The sequence below is a fragment of the Leptinotarsa decemlineata genome, unplaced genomic scaffold (genome assembly GCF_025532065.1).
Source record: "Leptinotarsa decemlineata unplaced genomic scaffold, Ldec_3_MD MMD2_P_RNA_scaffold_2, whole genome shotgun sequence".
Lineage (NCBI taxonomy): Eukaryota > Metazoa > Arthropoda > Insecta > Coleoptera > Chrysomelidae > Leptinotarsa > Leptinotarsa decemlineata.
Window position 1 is genome coordinate 22,881,648 of NW_027412529.1, and position 22,713 is coordinate 22,904,360.

The 22,713-nt window shown below is 33.0% G+C and overlaps 1 protein-coding gene across 4 annotated transcripts in view; it reads right to left on the minus strand.

The window, feature by feature from the left end:
- Positions 1-1,417: 1,417 nt before the first annotated feature.
- LOC111509500 (3'-5' RNA helicase YTHDC2) overlaps positions 1,418-22,713 on the minus strand; it is a 68,379-nt gene continuing 47,083 nt past the window's right edge. For all 4 annotated transcript variants that reach the window (XM_074185791.1, XM_074185811.1, XM_074185806.1 and 1 more), the window contains exons 7-11: positions 16,093-16,343; positions 13,716-13,854; positions 6,297-7,022; positions 4,020-4,174; positions 1,418-2,787 (exon numbers count right to left, since the gene is read on the minus strand). In XM_074185791.1, the coding sequence (XP_074041892.1) occupies positions 2,643-2,787; positions 4,020-4,174; positions 6,297-7,022; positions 13,716-13,854; positions 16,093-16,343 (1,416 nt within the window). In that variant the 3' untranslated portion in view covers positions 1,418-2,642. The remainder of the gene's footprint in view (positions 2,788-4,019; positions 4,175-6,296; positions 7,023-13,715; positions 13,855-16,092; positions 16,344-22,713) is intronic.

Genomic DNA, 22,713 nt, shown 5'->3' on the forward strand with positions numbered 1-22,713 from the left:
TAAATACATTTTTGAAATTACTACTGAATAAAAACCATAGGTATCCCACCGATCAACTTTTTGTCGAAGCGAAAGTATTACATATTCGACATATATATTATAGGCAAGTCAATATAAGACAACACTCAAATAGAGGTGCATTACAATGTCGCACACGTCTATGAAACCAGAAATAAACAAAATTATGTTAAACCAATTATGAACAAATACATCAGACAGAGAAGTTATTTGTACTTAAGGACTAAATTATACACCTTGCCAGATAAAGTGAAAAATGAAAATACACTCAAAAGGTTTAAGACTGAAGTTAAAAGTTATTTAATGATCAGGCCAAGAGGGGAGATTCATGAATTAATTGACAATTCTCGATTGAAAATTAACCAATTGCATACATTGATTGTGATGCCACAGTTGTGCACAGTTTCTTATTTTCTTTTTTGTTAATCATTGAACCATTATATATAACATCTACTGAAATTTTTTCAGTGGGCTTTCGTTCGTTAGATAAGTTTAGATATAACTATTGATTTTATTTTATTCTTCGATTGCCTCACCACGTAAAAACTATTGCCCAGATAGTTTCTGTGGTTTTATATATGTTCATTGAAGTGTTTTCAACTTTAACTTGTACCTGTACCATATTTATGTCAATAAACATTCATTCATTACATTAAAATCTTGAGAACAACTCGGTAATTGTACTGTTTTGATCCTGGTAATTGTCCATTTTAGATGTAATCTCGAAGTTAATTTTCGCGCACTTTAAATGGTCTTGAAGTTTCACCAATATACCTTTCACCACAAAAACAAAGTATCTTATAAATGCAATTATTTGCTTTTTCTTCTGTGTTTTTGTATTTTTTGGTTTTTAAAGAGTTCTAACATAATATCTATTTCCAATTCGTCTTATCTTCTAAGGTAAGGTATAACATTAGTTGTGAAAGGTGTCAGCAGTTGTAGAGTTGGTGGTTGTTGAATTTGTGATGCTCTTCGTAGGGTCATTTGGTTTTCAGATGAGTGTCGATTATACAGTCAATATACAATTCATGTAGAAATGAGAAGATTGCATCAATAGACTTTTTTTGAAAACCATGCTGATTTTATTAAATCATTTTATTCTTTTTTAGAAAGTCAGTTATCATCAGTTTCTTTATTATTTTAGCCAGAGTTAGTGCATGGAATATTGCTCTACATCATCTCTGTCATTACCATTGTATGTCTGAATTCTAAACTATCTGTGATAAAAAAAAATTGAATAATACAGGAATTCATTATAATTGCCAATTAATTTTTTTTGTTTTTATTTTATTTTTATCATTGTTTCAAATATATTTCTTGATTTGATGAATTAATTTGAATCAGTTGGCCATCTTATCATCATTCAACAAGCAGCTGGGAAAATTAATAAAACAAAAAATCTCTTGTAAAAACAGTACATAATGGGTATATATTTCAATGAAACAATTTGATGATGTGATTACAGATAACTAATTGATACAAATTTCTGCCTGTCTCATATAACGAACAGTGATATTGTAACTAAATCAATTAAAATAATATTTCAATATACATTCCATCATCAGTCAAAACTAATATAACAGTAATAATTTGTTTATGATGTTTGAGATTGATAGTTCTATATAAATATACAAACATATTAAATCTCAAGAGATTATAACTGTTTTCAAATAACTCCATACAAAATTTTATAAAATACAAATTTAAATAGATTCAGTAAAAGTACCTACTATGTGATTCACAAAAAATTCAAACCACGAATATAAAAAAATAACTAAGATATCATTAAAGGCCTATTTCAAAGTCAAACTTTGACGCCAGCCACTGAATGAGAAATCGCTTTCCGTCTCTATGCAGTTTTCATAACAAACGGTAAAGCAAAATCAGTTAATTCAGAAGAAAACATATGTAAAATAAATACATTTCAGCCCAATTCCCAGTGAGATAACTATATTCAATTAAATACGTTTTATAGGTTGAAAAAATAAAAATACATGTGTTTTTTCATTAACCAATTGTCCCACTATGAACAGATACCCCTTTGAGGTGCGATTCTTAGCAGAAAATACATATATCGTTTATCAATTATTTCTAATACTCAATGCATTCACAATAGGTGGCGGACTGGGAAATGAATATTTTGAAATTTTGTTATCACACTGAGAACTGATAGTACAGTTCATTATTTATGATAGGCATATTCGTAACAATTTTCAAGGAATTACAAACTACGAAAATACCTATCACATTTCGACTTCCTATTGTTACAATCATACAATAGAAATGACAAATGGATCAAACATAAATAATTTATGGTAATTCAATAAAGATAATTCAATAAACTTTTAAATATTATTCACAGTAGATATTATAATAGTATTTACATGAAACATATTAGACAAATTAATTTATATTTACAAGAAAAATAATCAGAATAAATAATTGTTATATTCAATGCATTCTGTGATACTATTTACAGGAAACAGAATGTATAATAATATTTAATAAATTATTTTATATTTACAAAAAAATTCAAAAATGGTTGTAATAAATAATTGTATTAATTGATAGATTGGACAAAACCGTTTATAAGAAAATAGGATAATGATAATAACGAATTACTTTCATCTTATTCTACATCCATTAGTAAATCTACTATTAATGCCTTGGTAAATTCTGAAGAATTCCTCAGCCACACTTCTTTGTACCAACTGACCGTCCAGTCCATCATAAATGGGTTTATTCCAGTTGTAGGGATTTAGCAAATGCCTATCAAAAAATAAAATGTTACTTTCACATAAAGAGAGCAACTTAATGAAAAATGGGAAAGAAAACAGTTATAGAGGGTATTTTGGATTTTCATGCTACTGCCGAGAAACCAGGAAAACAAAACCAGTAATCAACTACCTGAATGAAACGTAATTTCTGAATAGAGGGTATCTAATGCTAGATATGGAGTTTATTTATGCCTCCAACTTCTACATAGTGTCTATGTTTCCAAGTATGAATTCAAGAACTAACGATAAACAGCTTTAAAGGAACAGCTTTCTTTAAATAGGGTCGACTGTTTGGTTCTACCATGTTTTCATAAGTGCTCATTCTGAATACTTTGAAGATTAAATCAGCTAATTGTCTGAAAAAAACATATGAGGACTATTTCAGCCACAAGTATGTGAAATTCAGTTGTAACCTGGCATGTACCTGTCAGAAGGGTCAGGATTACTTGCTAGGAGAACACTGAGTATTATAGTAAACTTGGTGTTTTCATAGAGTAGGTAGTCTGGTAAGTTTTCAATTAACACTAAAAATCGAAGCACAGGCCGTTGGGAATTAGAAATAATTTTAACTGCCGTTTGTTCATTATTCGAAAATAACAAACTGAGGCTTTCAGGCTCTCCTCTTATTACTGTGCAAAATCACTGCTGACTCAAAAGCATATTCCTATCTTGAATTTCAGACAATTTAAGAAGTCGTCTCTACAGACCAGAATATTAGTCATCTTCAACTGAAGGTGGTAATGAGCAGCTTGACATTTTCAAAACAATCTCCACATGGCAAAGATATCTTCAACTGAACATTGACTCACTTTAAGTGTTTACAATTTCTACTCTTTCCTGGGTTCTCAGGTTATAAATTAACAGATAACTTCCATATCAGACCTCGTTTGGTAAACGAAAATTTAAAAAATACTAATACAGTAAGTACACTATACTAGGTTTTACAAAAACTGCGACAGAACTTTCTAGAGCTAAAATAATAAATTGATTTCAATTTGCAACCATTTCATACTCTAACAATATTAGTCACACACCTTTATTCTAGAAGGAATTTTAAATATTTACAATAGGTTAGCCCAAGTGAGTTAAAGTTCTATAATTTTTATTCTTGTCTCATAAAAAGTTTTCAATAAGTCTGCTTCACCTGATATCCAAGGATAAGTAAAGGAGTTTGATTAGCTAATAAAAATGTGTGAATGAATTCATTTCACTTTCTTTACTTACTTTACATTAATGTGAGGTAAATCTGTTTTGAAAATCCATTCTATTACAGCAGTAGGTTTTCCATATTGTTCATTCATCATATGTAAAAATTTGGCCATTCCCTGGAAGGCTTTGGTTTGATTTGCAGTAAAAAGTAAATATACTGAATTCCGTTCCTGAAATTAATATAGTTATTATACCAATACGAAAAAAAAAATTATGAATTTTTTTCTCAAAGTGGTTTCTTTGATATTTATTGATTTTTTTAATTCTTTTTTATGGAAGTTTTCTTTTTTTATAACTGAATATTTCAACATTTATAGCTAGAAGAAAAAGAAGCTAGAAGAAATTTTCGAAAAGTTCAAAGATTTTTATTTCTATGCAACTAAATATTTCAATACAAATTTGTTAACGTATTCAAAAAATACATTTTAATGTGAAATTTTCACTTGAGTTTACAAAACCGCGTTTGGCCTAATGTGACGCCAGAAGATGCTATCTTATAGCGAAACACTTGAAAACCTCACATTAAAATGTTTTTTTTCAATAGATTATAATGAATTTACATCAAATATCGATCAGTTCTATCATACAGATTTGTTAAAACTTCGCTAAGATAATTGTAAGGACATTAATTGAAAACGCTGGAACGATAATATTAGGAAAAGAATTTGGAAGATATGCTCTTATACTCTGCGTATGCAACAAACAGTATGCAAGAAGCAATCCATCAGTAGGGAAAAAAGTAACGCCAAGCTAGTTATGGAGTGGAATGAAACCATATGGTTCAAATACAAACAAGCTCAACCATACCCGCAAGTTCAAACCGCCCACCATCACACAAAATGGCTGCCTATAACGGATTTATATACAGAATGCTAAGGATACCACTTGCCCGAAATAAGGAAAGAAAAAGTATATACCAAATAGCAAACGAGAACGGATACACCCAAAAGACAATAGATGAATTAGAAAATAGAGTCGAACAAAAAATACAGAACAAAGATCAAGCTACTCCAACAGATAAAACAACACAACGAATGACTGCACATACATAGGTCATCAAACCAAAAAGTTAACAAACATCTTCAAACCCTTGAACATCGACATCACTTACAAGGTGAACACGAAAATAACACCAAAAATAAACAGCTATGAAAAAGAAGAAGACAAAAACCTAAACGGAGAGTACAACATTCAATGGTCGGACTGCAACAAATTCTATATCGGCCAAACCAAGAAAAAACTGATCCAAAGATACAACAAGCACAAAAAAGCATACATAAACCCAATAACATATTAATCAAACCTCGCAACACACGCCATACAAAACAAACATAACTTTCACCCACCATATAAAAAAACAACCAGGAACATAAAACGTTCAGTTTAAGTAGAGCAATGAAGATGATGCTATCAAAAACGCTCGCATGTAATGAGTAGAAGTTATTAAAGCTTCAAATCCTTTTTGAAAACATATATTGATAATAAAATAATGAAAATGAAGGAAAATAATTAGTTTCATCAATTAATCTCTCTAAAATCAGAGGAGTTTGCATTAAATTCAAAGTCGATTCTTTATTTGAAATAAATATTTGCGGTTGATCTATAGTTTTCATTTTTCAATTCAGCCTACTTATCACTAACTAAGCATGTTCCATTATATTCTCATAGTAGTTTTACAGGTTTAATCAAACCACTGAATGTAGATGGATGCATGAAACTTTTAAAAAGAAATACACTGTTTCATTTTTATTATTTTCTTTGAACTAGATTACTCCGTAACTATAACCGACTGAATCTATTTTTGGTGTACAGAATACAATTTACCTGTCTTTAATTTGTAATATACTATTTGATTCAGAAATTAGAATTGAAAATGACACATATCAAATTTAGATAATCCTAGAATAGTTAAGCGAATGTCTTTGAATCTGGTGAAACATCAAACCCCTTTTATTGTCATTAAAATTTCGGCTAAAAATAAAATCCGAGATTAACGAATTTTTATAAGGTAAAACCGGAACCTCTGTTGTAGAATGAATCCAAATCAAGCACTATTCCCAGTCGCCAGAAATGCAACTCTTCTACACGTGCTTTTCACCAACCATCTTCAGGAAATGAAGTAAACTTATTCACGCGCGTCGAGAGGATTATTGCATTTCAGTCAATTGTAAAAAGTGCTGGTTTTGGATTCAATGAATTATTGTTGAAACTGAGCCTGAGTAAACTGGCAAGAAGTTGACTTCATTAAAATAAATAAAAATTTGAAAATGTATGAATTCTCTAGCAACTTACCCTGCTGAAATTCAACACTTTTTTCTCGGTTTGAGGAGAAAATATCCACTTGGAGGTGTTCTGAGCTATATGTACATTTTCCTTTTCTTTGGGTCGTACTAATATAAATATCTTATCCCTCTCCAAATTGAAATTTTGTTCTCTCTCGAAAGAAATTCGGCTGTTGGATGGAAAATCCAATGTTGATTCTTCATAACTACATCCGGCTGACAAACCATTCCGCAAAGCACTCAATAACTTTTGTCCTGCATTAAAATTTCTGTTAGAATTAGAGATTAATGAACGATCTGATTGCTGATTATAGTGCAGAACTTTGTTTGAATTTTCCATATATTGCTTACTCCTATGCATCCCATAATTTTTTTTTGGGCTATGATTGGATATTTTCTGATTAAATTTTGGACCCTTCCAAGTATTATGTTTAGAACTGTGTATAAAGTCATTTTGCGGAAAAAAGAATTTTGGTTTTTCACCAATTTGGTCTGGAAATTTCAAATCTGCCAATAACTCCTCTTCTTCCAACACCTTTCTGAGTGTTTCAACAACCCGGTTTTCATGAGCACTAAAATTATGAGGGGGATTCCGTAACACTGTTGCAACTAAATATTCTATAGCATTCCTGAGATATATTGCAGTATGATCAGGAAATTCAAATTCAATCCAATCATCAATGTTAAGCATATTCGCTAGTGGACTCACAGAGTCAATTCCACATACAAGGGCAACCTAAAAAAAAACAATGTCAGATTTTTTTTTCAACAACTCAAGTAATTTTGTTTTCATTTTTCTAAACATAGTTCTCAGATCAGTTCTCTGCAAGTAGCTTTAAAATTTCACCTCAAAATAAAAGTTCTGCATATTCATTTAAATTCAAAAATCAATTCAACCAAATCTGACAATATGACTCTTATCAAATCCTCATATATGGCCATAAACTTTCCAATCGTTTCTTATTTCATCTAAAAATTATATTCACATCCAGCGTGTTTCAATGTTGTTGGTTTTATTCGTACCCTCCATTGCAGCTTCATAAGTTTTTTTATCAGTCTGAAGGCAGTAGACTCAATCTTTGGAAACGCCTGAACGCCTGGCGCACAAGTGTAATATTGATTTACTTATCTATAGAATGCAGAACGTGAATTTTACATTGCAAAGCAGTATTTTCACATATGATTGTGAATGGAAAAATATAATTATAATTAATGAAAGCAGTATTTCCGAGAGAAAGAAAATCTTCGCATCACAAAAGTTTTAAAGAATCCCAAAAAATTCCCCGTTATTTTCATCGGAAAATTTCAACCTGCTGGAAGGGATATGTAGAATTTGAAATGAAGAATCAAAACTGCCCGACTAAGGGGTGTTAACTGCAACCCTCACAAACATTCGTTTTTCTAAAATGTTATAGCATCACAAAATACTTCAAACTGAATCTAGTTTATTTTCCAATGAAAATTTTTGACTGCTCGCGGAGATTTGGGGTGGCAGAATATTCTTTGATAATTCTTCTATGTCCTTGTGATGCATTGTTTGGAACCTTTGGTGTAATAATGAATATTACTGGAGATTTATCCCAGCACCAAACCGTTATTTTCAATAACCAAGTGATCATCTTCAAGAGGAAGCAGTTCAATCTTCCTCTTCCATTGGAAAATTTCGACTCTCCAGGGGGACTTGAGTTGGTAATTCCCACCCCCACAGTTTGAAGTCAAATTTTCCAAAGAAAGCATTCTTCTAGCATTACTAAATTCTCACACAATATTCTCAGGTAATTCTTGTATGATTTGAAATTAAATATTACGACTGCCATGGGATTTCAACACTCCCAACAAAAACTCTCGGAACACCAAATTTTGCAATGAGAAATGAACAAGGTTCAGTTGTTGGTATTCGGTGAAAATTTAGTGATGTTAGAATATGTCTTATGCTCTGACTAGACACAAAAACCAAGAATAACTGACTACTGCATGTATCCGGCCAAGCCGACAGGCAATGATTAACCCCTCAGTTTCCGACTTCAAGGGGAACGCGAGGGTCATGCATCAGCTAATCCTAGAATTTGCAAAGGTAGTTAAGTAATCTCTATGGTTTTCATGTGGGTCTTTGGCTGAATGAGTTTCAACTAGGTATCCGACTTATGTTATTATTATTATAAGCCATTCATATTTCAAATGAACTGTTAAATTTGATTAAGCTTCTGATAATTGATACTAGAGCCCAAAAACGTTAAGCCTATGATCTAATACCAGGCTGAATCAATTCGACATGCAATAAGTGTCATCAGCGTACTAGATCGGATCAAGGATAGAGCGTTGGAACTTATTTTATTCTAAGACAGACAACCTTGAATGAGTAGTGGGGATAACGATTCTCTTTGCGAAGGCATCATCAATGAGATTTTTCTATATGAAAAAAATGTTATAGCATCACAAAATATCTCAAACTTAATCTAGTTTATTTTCCAATGGCGAAGATTTGGGGTGGCAGAATATTCTTTGATAATTCTTCTATGTACTTGTGATGCACTGTTTGGAACCTTTGGTGTAGTAATGAATATTACTGGAGATTTATCCCAGCACCAAACCGTTATTTTTAACACCTCGACACGTGTTTCAATCACCAAGTGATCATCTTCCGAGAGGAAGCACTTTAATCTTCCTCTTCCATTGGAAAACTTCGACCCTCCGGAGGGACTTGAGTTGGTAATTCCCACCCCCACAGTTTGAAGTCAAATTTTCCAAAGAGAGCATTCTTCTAGTATTACTAAATTCTCACACAATATTCTCAGGTAATTCTTGTATGACTTGAAATTAAATATTACGACTGCCAAGGGATTTCAACACTCCCAACAAAAACTCTCAGAACACCAAATTTTGCAATGAGAAATGAACAAGGTTCAGTTGTTGGTATTCGGTAAAAATTTAGTGATGCTACAATATTTTTCTCATATAGAAAAAGTATTGTTTATTAAAAGGGCTGAAATCAACATCCGCTAATCCCAAGTAAGGACGATTGCATCTCCCCTTATGAAGACGCCATGTATGGGATCGACAGAGGACTCAATTCTGAAATATCAAAGACAGACTAGGCTCCCCAATGCGTTCAGGTGCAAAGATAATCGTCAACATCGACCGTCGACGAGATTTGTCATCTGTCTTTCACTGCAAGGTAACTAGTTGAAAACCAGATGAGACCAATGGCGTGCCAAAACAGCGCTGTCTGGTGTTGAACCATTAATGCGTTGATTTTCAACTATTTGCCTTGCAGTAAAAGACAGGGGATGAATTTTGTCAGCGCGGCGGTCGATGTCGAATATTGGTTTTGCAACTTAACGCCTTGGGGAACCTCGTTATCTTTTTAGGGTGGAAATCTTTGTCGATGCCATAGACAGTGTTTTCATAAGGGTAGATGTCATCCTCCTGACTTGTTCAAGCTTGTTTAACATATGTATAAGCTATTTCATAGATATTATACTCGTTTCCGGAGATTTAGTATACTACTATCTTCACACCGGTAGTTTTCATTAATTTTGATTTTTGTTGATTTTCAGTTGATGTATATATACATTCATTATATTCATTCATATATACATTCATTATATTCATTCATATATACAGTCATAATTTTTAACTAATTAATAAAGATTATTATTTTTTTATACCCAAAAGGTGGCCTCAAACGGACCCTAAACTCCAATACATTCGTTGGGCGCGGGCATCATCAACTAATGACCACTTCTCGCACCGTGAAGTGAGTAATCGTTTAGTCAAAAAATCTTGTGCTCTGACTAGGCACAATGAACCAAGAATAACTGACTTATGCATGCGTCCAACTAAGCCGACAGGCAATGATTAAACCCTCAGTTTCCGACTTCAGGGGGCACGCGAGGGTCATGCAGAGGTAGTTAAGTAATCTCTATGGTTTTTATGTGGGTCTTTGGCTGAATGTGTTTCAACTAGGTCACGGACATATATTATTACTATATAAGCCATCCATATTTCGAATGAACTGTTAAAATTAATCAACCTTTTGATAAATGATACTAGAGCCCAAAAACGTTAAGCCTATGATCTAATACCAGGCAGAACCAATTCAACATGCAATAAGTGTCATCATCGGATTAAGGATAGAACGTTGGGACTTATTTTATAAGACAGACAACCTTGAGTGAGTAGTGGCGATAACAATTCTCTTTGCGAAGGCATCATCAATGAGATAAAAACAAAACGAAGGTTTCGACGGTGGGCCGTTTCAAATTCAAGCTTAGACTTTGAGAAATTGCTCTTTCTATCTCTTTCTCAGACTGATAGAGCAACCGTTGCATAAAATCCACCGAACATGAAAATGTTGATGACAGATTACCAAAGCATTGAAGGGGATATCATATTACTGATTGACTGCGATATATAGCGACTAACTGAAGTGTCTGAAAATATTGCTTATCAAAAATTTCACCTTACTGATGCAAATAGATGAAAACAAATTCGTCATTGTTTTGATATGTGACTCTCGGAAGTTCAAAAGTTTTAATGGAAGTTTTGTTTCTGTCAAGTACGATGTCCAGTTTCAATTGTTTAATCTTTAATCTGTTGATTGTGAATATCTGAAATCTAGAAAACCCACAATTTATAAAAGAAATGATTTAAAAGCTACCAGACACTATTAAGGTTTGAAAGTTTTTGCTAGTTGGTTGTTAAACATTGCCTCAGCTGCTTAATTTTTTAGCAGTCCACGAGTCACAGATGAAAATATTCATGACTATCAACCTGGAAAGAAAAAAATCCAAAAATCTTCACAAAAATCGACATCAAACATAAATTCAACCAATCCATATCCTTATTGCACTAGAGGGGCTAACACATTGAAAAATTGTCAGAAATTCAATGACGATGACTTAGAAACCAGAAGGTATAAGACGACAAATAATAAATTGTGTTTTCCTACCTCAAAACTAATCATCAAAATATGTAATGCAGAAATAGACAGTCTTGTAGAATAAATGGAGGCATGAAGTATCACAAGCTTTTACCTAAAGATTATCAAGAAATGCCAGAAAATAAAACAAATTCTTCGGAGAAAGTGAACATCACCAATAAAAAAAATAACTTTTTACAAGGAAAACCATCGTGTTGAACCGGATTTTGCTTTCCAGGAAATAAATGAATTATCCGTAAATAAAATTATATGTAACATAAAATCAAATGATAAAGGTTGTGATGATATAAACATTAAATTAACTAAAATATATAGTGCAATATTTCACCCACATAGTGAATTTTTGTTTAACCCATAGTGTATTTCCAGCGATGTGGGGGAGAGCAGTGGTGAGAGTATTGCCCATAAAATCTAATCCAACTGAATATAAGGATCTGCGTGCAATTAGTGTCTTACCCACTTATCAAACATTTTTGAATGAGCATTTGAAGAACAGCTGAGAAATAATTTCTCTCGGTTTTCTCTACTTCCGGAAGTACAATCTGGGTTTCGCAAAGGTCATAGCTGAGGCACTGCTCTGCTGCACATCGTGGACGTCATTATTAGGGCTACAGATGAGGGTCTTTGTTCTGTACTTGTGCTTCTTGATTTTAGTCGAGCTTTTGACACTCTAAACTATGATCTACTTCTCGCCATTTTAAACTATATGAGATTATCGGGTAGTGCTATCAGAATTCTTGAATGTTACATGAAAAACAGGGAACAAAAAGTGTGCCAGGGTGGAATTTATTCAAACTATCTAAAACTTAAGTCAGATGTGCCACAGGGTTCAATATTGGGTCCACTATTGTTTACAATTTATTCATCAAACATGTGTAGTCTACAACACTGTAAGTTTCACCTTTATGCTGATGACACTCAACTCTATCACAGCTTTCTTCCCCAAGGTATAGCAAACACATGTACACTTATTAACAATGATCTCAAGTCATTTGTTAAGTTGGCAAGAGATCACTGTCTACTACTAAATGCCACTAAATCGAATATCATCCTTTTCGGATCAAAAAAGAATTGCCAGAAAACAAGTGAATCTCTTATAATCACGATGATAATCGTGGAGTTATAATCGACTCTGACTTGCGGTTTGAGAAACATATAAACAAACAAATACAACTGGCAATATTCTTTGTTGAAACTTATTTATGGACACAGACATGTACTCGCGAAACAGACGAAAGAAAATAATTCTCCGTGATGCACTGGTTTATTCGCGCTTCAACTACTCGGATACTTTATATGGTCCATGTTTATCCAAACAGTATGCTCAGAGGATACAGAAAGTACAAAACTCGTGTCTACGGCTCATTCACGGAATTAGGAAATATCAAAGAATATCCCATATGGTCCATGTTTAACCAAACAGTATGCTCAGAAGATACAGAAAGTACAAAACTCGCGTCTACGGCTCATTCACGGAATTAGGAAATATCAAAGAATATCCCATAAGTTACGGGTTGGATCACAATGGAAAATAGACGAATATTAAATTCTGCTAATTTATATAACAAAATTATACAAACCAGAACGCCGCCTTATCTGTACAGAAAAATCACTTTTCGTAGTGATGTACATAATCTGAACGTCAGATTTAACGGTACTCTTACTCCACCTAGTTTTAAAACTGAATTTTTTATGTTTTATGGAAAAGATTCAAACTCCTTCTGCCAACTTTAAGTATAAACTGCTCAACCCTATACATTTTTCATCATTATGAAACCAGAATAAGTCTGAGTAATGGACGTCTTCTCCAGCATCTTAATAAATATTTGAACAATCGCAATTTTTTTTTAATGTATTACTTCCTTTTTGTCTTAGCTTATGTAGAATCTTTTTGAGGTTGAGTGGAAGAACAACTAAATAGTACTTGTGCTAACTGAGTTGTACTTCACCTTTTGTTATATCAGCAACTAGCTCTGTAATTTATGTAAATATTTGTATGTAACTACATCTAGAAAACAATAAAGGCGAGTATTATTATTTCAAAAAACAACTGGTTAACGGAAAAACAGATTTTAATTTGGCTTTTGCTCATATTGGAAGTAGATAACCATCATTGTTAGAATCCTAATTACGTTTTTATGTTTTGACTCTCTATATTATCATAATCCAGAATGCATTGGGAATCGTATGTACATATATTTCTTTCCACATATGTATATATTAGGTATGCTTGTATGTATTTGTATATGATGTGTTTATGTGTAGACACTTAAGAAAATGGCATTCAATATATCAGTGTATTATTGATTTAGATATAGCTGAAGTTACGTCTTTGTTATGTGTTGTGTTGTAAATTGTTATTCTTCAGTAATAGTTTAAGTTAATTGAAATGTATTTAGCTTTCAATGTTATAATATATTGTGAAGTAGGTTATCCCATTAAATGAATAAGTAACGAAATGAACAACAAATATTTCAAATTACTTACTGTCATTGTTGTTACTGCAGACACTCCTCTTATTATCAGAGCATTCCGATGCTTAATAATTTCATCATAAACAAGCCATGTGTTTATCGTTTTGTTAGAGCAGGAACTAACAGCTTGAATATGAACTTTTTTCTCAGATCTGAAAAAAATTAAGTTAGAAAATTAATCAATGTGAAGTTATTGAAAAATGTTCTGCATAAAAGTTTTACAACCATAGCTTATCAAAGTTGAGTTTTTATTCATAAAATGATGTATATTGCTTTATATAATCAAATTCCTTCAGAAAAACACTTTGAAAATTATAAGATTGCATGGTTATTCCAAAAATAATGTTAACTACTTTTTATTTTTATAACATATTTTGAAAAAAAAAGAGAAAATCTGATTAAACCCAAAAATGTTTTATTCACCTCTGAACATTACATTTGCGCATAATTGCCATTGAAATTCGTTACAAAATAGTCCACTAGTTAAAGTGAAGTCACTTATTAAAAATGAGAGAAATTTATTAAGCCCTTTTGTACAGTTTAATCTATTTTAAGTGATTATTATGATAATGAAGAATATTTTCAACAACTCTATGGTAATAAAAGTAAATAAGTGATGGTGATCTTTTCAACCCACAATGAAATACAAATTTTTTTAAACATTTTGTAAATACTTTTCACAACACTCTGTATCTTGAGACTATCACCGTTGAAATGAATTAGTCTTGGTTTCTGAGAGTGAAGGCTATCTTGTTAGGTGAGTTTATTTGAACATTTCTAATAACAATTCTTTCTGAAATCTTCATTTTTTTCGTAGATTTGAGAGCCTTCTTTTTTCTATCTCACGACGCAACACTTTGCTTTTGAGTTGTTCTCTATAAGGATTTCTACCAACAAATTTTTGAACACGTTGTAGCCATCGTTCTTTGATGCATCCTTCATTCACAAACCGCACAAAGATGCCTTCCAGATATCATAAAGATGTACGCTCCAAGAAGTAACGATCTCAAGGATGTCCCCTATTGGCTAAAAAATATCTTTAAGGTAGTTCACTAGGTTTTTTATATGTCTTTCATTGCCTAAATGAGAATTGATGATAACTGGTACTATTAGTTAAAAAGTGCTAGTGCTAAAAAGTACCTACCGAGTCATCAAAATGTTTCATTTGTTTTTTTCAGAAGATGTAAATGATTTTTGGGAAAGAAAGTATTTTACCTTCTAATTCCCCATCTTGATACAAACAATGTGGGAATACGAAGATGCGTAGATCATGTAAAGAAGTAACTTTCAGACACAAACTCGAAGAAAAAGCCCTCTCGAAATAGCTATTTTTATATAAACATTGAATTACACAAAAGAAAAATACTTTCGAAACAAATAACTTTTATATGAACACTGAATTATACAAAAAACACTTTTCTCTATTCCGTTTGTATTCCAAACATTCGTGATGGAATCAAATCAGATATCATTCACAGGATTTCTACACAATATATTGTGTAGAAATGTGTCTGAAAGTTACTTCTTAACATGATCTCCACATCTATGTATTTAGTTAATTTTTTGAAATTGATTCCTTCCTTTTGGAAGATTCCCATATTTTTTGTGTCAAGATGGAGAAATAGAAGACCAAAAACTTTTCTTCTCAAAAGTTATCCTCTCCTAAAATGTAAATGATAAAATGCTATAAAAATCCTATGATTCCTGTATTCTGTAAACCAGAGCATGAAAGTTATAATTAATGTGACAGATGGCTAAATGAAAAAGTCACACATTTCTAGTCTGTTCTACAGAAATACTTAACCCAAACTCTCTCAAAAGTTCAGGATAATTGATGTTACCTAAAAACAGTTTGTGAAGAATGTTAAGATCGAAGATGAGTCTTCGTTTTTCAAGTGATTAAAGATTTAATTGTGAAAATATTTCGACATAAGGGTAAGTGCCAGTTAAGCGTTTTTTAAATGCTATATACCTGATAAATTTGTGCTGAACGATTTCGATGTTCTCAATCTGATACAAACAATAAGGAGACCAATCAGTGTGGATATATTCAAGAATATATTAACAAGGAAGCAATACAGAAATTTAATTGTATTACTGTATTTGGAGTATTATTTCAACAATTCTATTGAAACAAACAAAATGCGAGCAGTTATAAAAATAAATAAGTTGTAGTACTAAACTTGATTATTTTGTATGGATCTCATTGAAGAATGTTGGCTAAATTTTGTTTTTGTTACTGGAAACTAGTTATTCATTAAACTGGAGATTATTTGTGATTGATCTAACATACCTACAGGTTACTGTCATCTGAATCTGAATATCTTAATCTTTATATATTAAAAAGAAAATATATTTCAATCGTGTCACTATGAACTTTGAAATGTTACCTTGTAGCTAAATTCTGATGAAGTGGATATGCTAGGTTTGGATAGCATCCTGTGCAGATTATGGCCTTGATTAATGGCCAACAATGTGCATTTTGATTGTACACATCAAGTGAATTAGATTGATGTATAAATCTAGCTGATCTTAGTTGTCCCAACAACTGACTCCTCGTCGCCAAAATGGAATTCATGGTAGATTGACTTATGAAATATTTTTCACAAAATGTTTGAACTTTTCCTTTGTAGCTATCTTCCTAAAAAAATCAAAGTAATATTTATGAATATTATTTAAGAACTATAGTCAAAGTTATTCAAAGGCGAAATTTCAGTTATATAGCTGTAATTTACAGCTATATTCTGAAATGAGTTTTAGTTTTGATCAGGAGACTGTTACATTGTAGCCATCGTATCTACCTATCATATTGCTGTTAATTTATTGAGGTGGCAATAGTAGCCTTTTCGTAAGCCTTTTAAATGAGGTTAGCTTTAGACTTCGTACGGGATTGCATAACCGCCTGATATCCTTCAAGCAAGTTAGGCTTATATCGGCGAGGTACCTGAACAATTCTATATCTAAAACTCTCTTAAGTGTCCGTTTATTGAAACTAAACCGATTGTTCCGTCATGACACGGTTCCTTCAAGATCTAAATTGAACTGAACACTGATAATGACGAAATAATTATGTCCTTCATTTCCGGTACCGGAATTTCCAGGGGTTACCCAAGTGTGAATAGAAGATTGGAAAACGAACAAGGACCGGGACCAAATTGAGGGAGTAGCAGTACGTGGACCAAGAATAGATGTTTCTGAAAGGTTTGTGGTGGTCAACATCACGAGACAAGTGTAATTTTTGTCACTATATGTGTACACATGTGATATAAAAGAACATTTACCTCAAATGTGTAGTAAATTTCACAGAAAGAAAATTGTACAAATGAACAGTGACGTATGTATATTTTTCCAAGACAAAATAGAGTATTTAGGAGATGGAATTGATGAACAAAGTCTGCCCAATTCAGAAAAAAATATTGAGGCCATCAATCGCGCAGCAGCACCCAAAAATGTAACGGAACTGAAATCCTTTTTAAAGACGGTCATATTTTATATAAAATTCAAACCTAATACTGCCCGAATTTCCCACCCATAATATACTTTATTTAAAAAATAGAAAATTCCTTTGGAGCGTGGATTGTCAAAATGCATTTTTACAAACAAAATAGGAAATTGTAACAGGAAGTTTGGTTGTGCTATGATCCCGAAAGAAAACTTTACCTTATGTAGATACAAGTTATGGTCTAGCAACGGTGATCAATCACTAAAATGAAAAAAAATTAACCAGTCCATTTGCGTTTGCATTGCGAATATTAACGGATGCAGAAAAGCAATACGGTCACTTGGATAAGAAAACTCTTGCTATCCAAATGGGAATATCCAAATTTCCTGCCATTTCACTCTCGTATCCGATAACAAGCCAATAATAAGCATTTTTTTTATAAAAAAGAGGAATTCACTCATTGCAGTGAATATACTTCCAAAGATGGATTCATTTTTTTGTAAGCATATGATTTCGATATTAGGTACGTAAAATCAGAAAATAATGTAGCAGATGTGTTGTCAAAGTTGCCACTAAAATATTTCAAACAGGATCCATTCAATGATATTTTTTATCTTCATTATGTACAAGAATTCCTAACTACAACGTATAAAGAAATTAGATATGCTATTAGTAGAAATGCGCAAATATTCTCTTATGTGAGACATGGTTGACCAAATTCGAAACTTCCTGATAAGTTGTTGGCACTTGTTAGGCGTAAGAATGAACTTCTGTGGAGTTCTGTTGTCTCGTATGGGGTTATACCTCGAAAATTCAAAAATGTTATTGTTATATTCACTTTTTCAAGTCACTTTTTGAAAAATTACTTTATTTTTGTATGAAACAAATACCAGTATCTTACAAAATTGATATACTGATACCGGATACCTGATACCGGAGAGACCATCTACTCACAATATAACGTTATTTTGTCTGAATAACATAAATCATATATTGGTAAAGAAACAATTGAATCGCTTGCCAGTATAGTGACTGTCAATAACTGAGGTAATGAGGGACTATAACATTTGTTGAAACTTCACGTCATCTAGTAGCTTGAATAGGACTCGTAGAAAAAAATATATAAATGAAAAATAATCATTTGTTACCTTATAATGATTATTTTATTCAATGTGAAGAATGAAACTTTCTAACATATTTTTTTTAATAGTACTAAAATTAGGCTTTATGTTCAACAGTTTGATGCGAAGATCTAAAGCTGCATCCAGTCTCTTTCTGTATTTATGTTTTGTATAAGCGTAAGCTGAAAATCCAGTCATGCATCGTCACGAATGGAAGCAGAACTAAAATAGCTTTTTTAACAATTGCAAGGTATTTAGATCCCGATAGAGAGCGCAGAACCCCTGTGTCCCTTCTATGGACTCTGACGTTCCGCGGACCTCTATTTTGGAATCTAGACATTAGACAACCGATATAATACCTCTGATGATAGATAAAGAAACCCAGTGTGTCTAATTTCTAAGAATAGTGATGAAAGATAGTGGACCTATGAAAGAGGTACATTCAATCAACTCGGAGTGAATATCCATATGCAGGTTAAAATTAGGAGAGTAATCGAAAATCATGTGTTCAACAGTACCTACTTGTCCGCAAATACACAATAGCTTGTCCCTTACTCCTATTGGACACAAATGACATAATGATAAATTATGTCCTGTTCGCATTCTAATAATGGTAGTTATAGGTCTCTTATCGATAAACGGAAAGCTGGCAAACCAAGATACTATAGGAAAGTAATCTTGTATTTTACTATAAAACGTATTCCAATTCGTTATATCCATTTTCCATTCCTGTTCAAATTGACATGAAATATGTTTTTTTAATATCTGTCTGTCTGTTTTCCGTTAACCAGCTGTCCCACCCCTACGAACGACAACCCTCAGAAGCGAGCTAAGGACTGAAGAGGTCTTACCTTTTAACGTGTGATTCCTAACACGGGTTGGACGATATTCCTGATGGATAACACTCTATCATTTGATGAACATTTTGAGTATATTCATAAAAAAAGTTCAAAAAATTATTCTTTTTCTCTAGAATTGCCAGTAATCTTTCAACCGAATCAAGTATCACAGTTTACAAGTCAATTGTTTAGCCACACTTTGACTACTGTTCCTCTTTCTATTCAATCAGAATAAATTGTCTCAATTCCAAAAACTTCAGAATCATGGTATGAAGATCATTTTAAAGAGCCGTAGAGATACCCCTATTACTACTATGCTTAATGTTTTAAATTGGCAATCCACTTCCCACTTATATTTCACGATGATTTTTGTATACAAAATATTGAACAATTTTGGACCATCTTATTTCGAAGAGTACATTGTCTTTCATCATAATTTTCACCACCACTTCACTCGAAATAATAATAATTTATATATAAACAGAACAAAAATACCATGAATTCTTTGTTTTTCAAGGATTTTGATCGGTTCAACAAATTACCAAATGCAAAACTAGCCCATCTCTGAACATGTTCAAAAACGAACTGAAGAAATTTGTTTTCAATGTTTTCATCTTATTACATAAGGTGGGAGGGAGAATATCTGGTAATATTCACCATTAACGAAATTATATCGTTCTTCTAATCAGGGGTTTGTTCTTGCCTGAAAGTTATAATAAGAAAAATATTTAACGTGCTCTAGTGACTCCCCTTATCAACTATAATCCTGAAAACTAAAACACAACATGCACAAATGTTGTCTTCTGTAGCAATGACTGTAAGAAACAAGCAGAAGCATCATTCCATAAAACTGAATGTCTAGTTTATCCAACCCTCATCGGCAGTTTAGATAAGTTAATGTCCTTAAGAATTTTCACTCAGAGAGGATTCAAATTTTTTGCTGAGCAAAAAGATAAATTGTTGGTCAACTTAGATTCGCGTTACCGAGGTTTAACTAAAAATGAAGTTTATTGTTTTGATGATTATGATAATATAATATTCTTGCATCGAAATGCCGATCAAATATTATTTGATGAGAAATATCAAAATGATGCAATATATTTGCTCCGAATCTTAAAAAAAAACAAACTTTTTTTCTTTTGAAACAGATGCCAAAGTTCTGCGTGACGAAGAACTCTTTATTGGACGACTCTTACTCAGGCATTGCCAGTTGATTACTTGTAACATACGTTGTATAAATCAACTGAAACATGTTAATTACAACCTTTTCTGCAAGAGTGCCGAGGAAAGGACACAGCTAATCGAAACTATTGGAATTGGAATATTTCCTGCTCTTGCACTTTTCAATCATGCATGTGAACCAAGTATCATCCGGTACAATGATAAAGCAAGAATGTTAGTGAGAACCATAAAACCAATAAAGGCTGGAGAAGTGATTTATGATAATTATAGCCCAAACTACTTATTCATGAAACTGCAAGATAGGCAGCACACCCTATTGACGGACTTTTATTTCAAATGTGCTTGCGTACCATTCTTAGAGAGATGGCCTATGGCTTCAAGTTTGGAAACAGTTATAAAGGTTCCCTGCAAGACTTTCAAATGTGATTTCATATTTTCCATAACACGTACTAGAAGACCGAGACTGTGTTTGCTATGCTTCAGAGAACTTCACGATGCTGATATTAAGGAAATCACTGAGTCCATCGAATATTATTGTAATTATGGAGACAAAATGTTTCAAGAAAAAAATTTGATGATGCATTGAAAGCGTATAAAATCGCGTTAGAATTGAAGTATGCCCACACTAAACGCCCAGATCTAGAAATAGTTAAAGTTCAAGAACGAATGGAGCATATTTTTGCAAGAAATGGAAACGTTGTCAATTCTCAATAAATGATTACTTGCTTACTTATGCTTACTTGTTCATGTTTATTTGTTACTTATGTTCACAAAATTTTTTAATATCAAGAATGTTTCACGTTTATTTGTTCAAATATCTTCTCGTTTTATTTGTATGTATGAAACTAAGTAGTTTGTGTAGTGTTCTAGACTTCCATTAATGTTTAATCTGTATTTTATAGAAAGTTCTCAATAAAAACTCATCAAAACATCAAAAAAAAAATGGAAGTGAAGACGGAACATAACCGCCCACCTAAAATGCAGAAGCATTTTACTATAACGATTCGGATAGTGGCAAAGGACAAATCTTTACCACTGATCGCTTAAACACTCCTTGAGGGTTTTTTACAGTTACCACCCGTACTACACCGTCAGTACCTGGGTGAATATCTAAGAAACGGCCAAGCTGCCAGCGGGAAGGTGGTAGCGAATCGTGCTTTATCAAGACCAGGGTGCCAATTTTAATATTGACAATTGGATCTGTCCACTTGCCTCGCTGGTATAGTGTATGGAGATATTCTTTACTCCATCGAGACCAGAAGTCTTGGTGCAAGCGCTGAATTAACTGCCAGCGAGACAAATGGCTAAGCTTCAAATTTGAGAGGTTGTCATCAGGAGGAGAATTCAATGGCTCCAATGTCAGAAAGTGACCTGGAGTGAGGACCGAAATGTCATTGGGGTCTGTACTTGTTGGACAGATTGGTCTCGAATTCAAAAGCGATTCAATTTGTATGAGAAGCGTGTTAAATTCCTCATACGTGAGAATTTGCTCTCCAACAACTCTTGATATATGTGATTTTACCGATTTTATTCCCGCCTCCCATAAACCGCCAAAGTGGGGACTGGAGGGTGGAATAGAGTGCCATTCAATATCCTCCCGATGAGCTAACCCCTTTAAAGTTTTGAGTATACGGGATGCTCCAACAAAATTAGTTCCGTTGTCACTGTATATTTTTGAGACTCTACCGCGTCGAGAAATGAATCGTCTTAGAGCTGCCAAAAATGTTTCAGAAGACAGGTCGGTTACTAATTCCAAATGTAGTGCTTTGGTGGCAAAGCACACAAAAAGACAAATGTAAGCCTTCTGTGTTTTTGAACCTCGGTATCTACCAATAGATATAGCATAAGGTCCGCCAAAATCGACACCCACACAAGAGAAGGGTTTAACCTGAGAAACACGTAGTGAAGGGAGATTGCCCATCGGAGGACTGAACGAAATTGGATTTTGTCTCCAGCAACTGAGACACTTTGAAAGTATTTTGCGAATGGACCTCTTAACAGAGATAATCCAATATTTCTGAAGTAGAAGAAAGTGAGTCATCTGAAAACCAGGATGAAGATATTGGCGATGGGTACTTTCGATAATCAAATCGGTGAGTCTGTGATGACTGGGGAGTAATATCGGATGACGTTTATCATATGAAAGTTGTGAGTGAGTGAGCCTACCGCCAACTCTCAGAATCCCATTGATATCGAGAAAGGGATTTAATTTGCGAAAAGATTTTGGTAATAATTTTCCACTCAGAAGTGAGGATATTTCTGAATGGAATACTTGACTCTGGACATATTTAATCAGTGACAATGAGGCTTGGTGAGTCTCCATGTAAGTGAGGTACAAGAAATTTCGCTGGGAATGAGGGACACGGCAGTTTTCAATGAAACGATGAATATAGCCAAGAATTCTTCGTAATTTAGGAAAGGAACAAG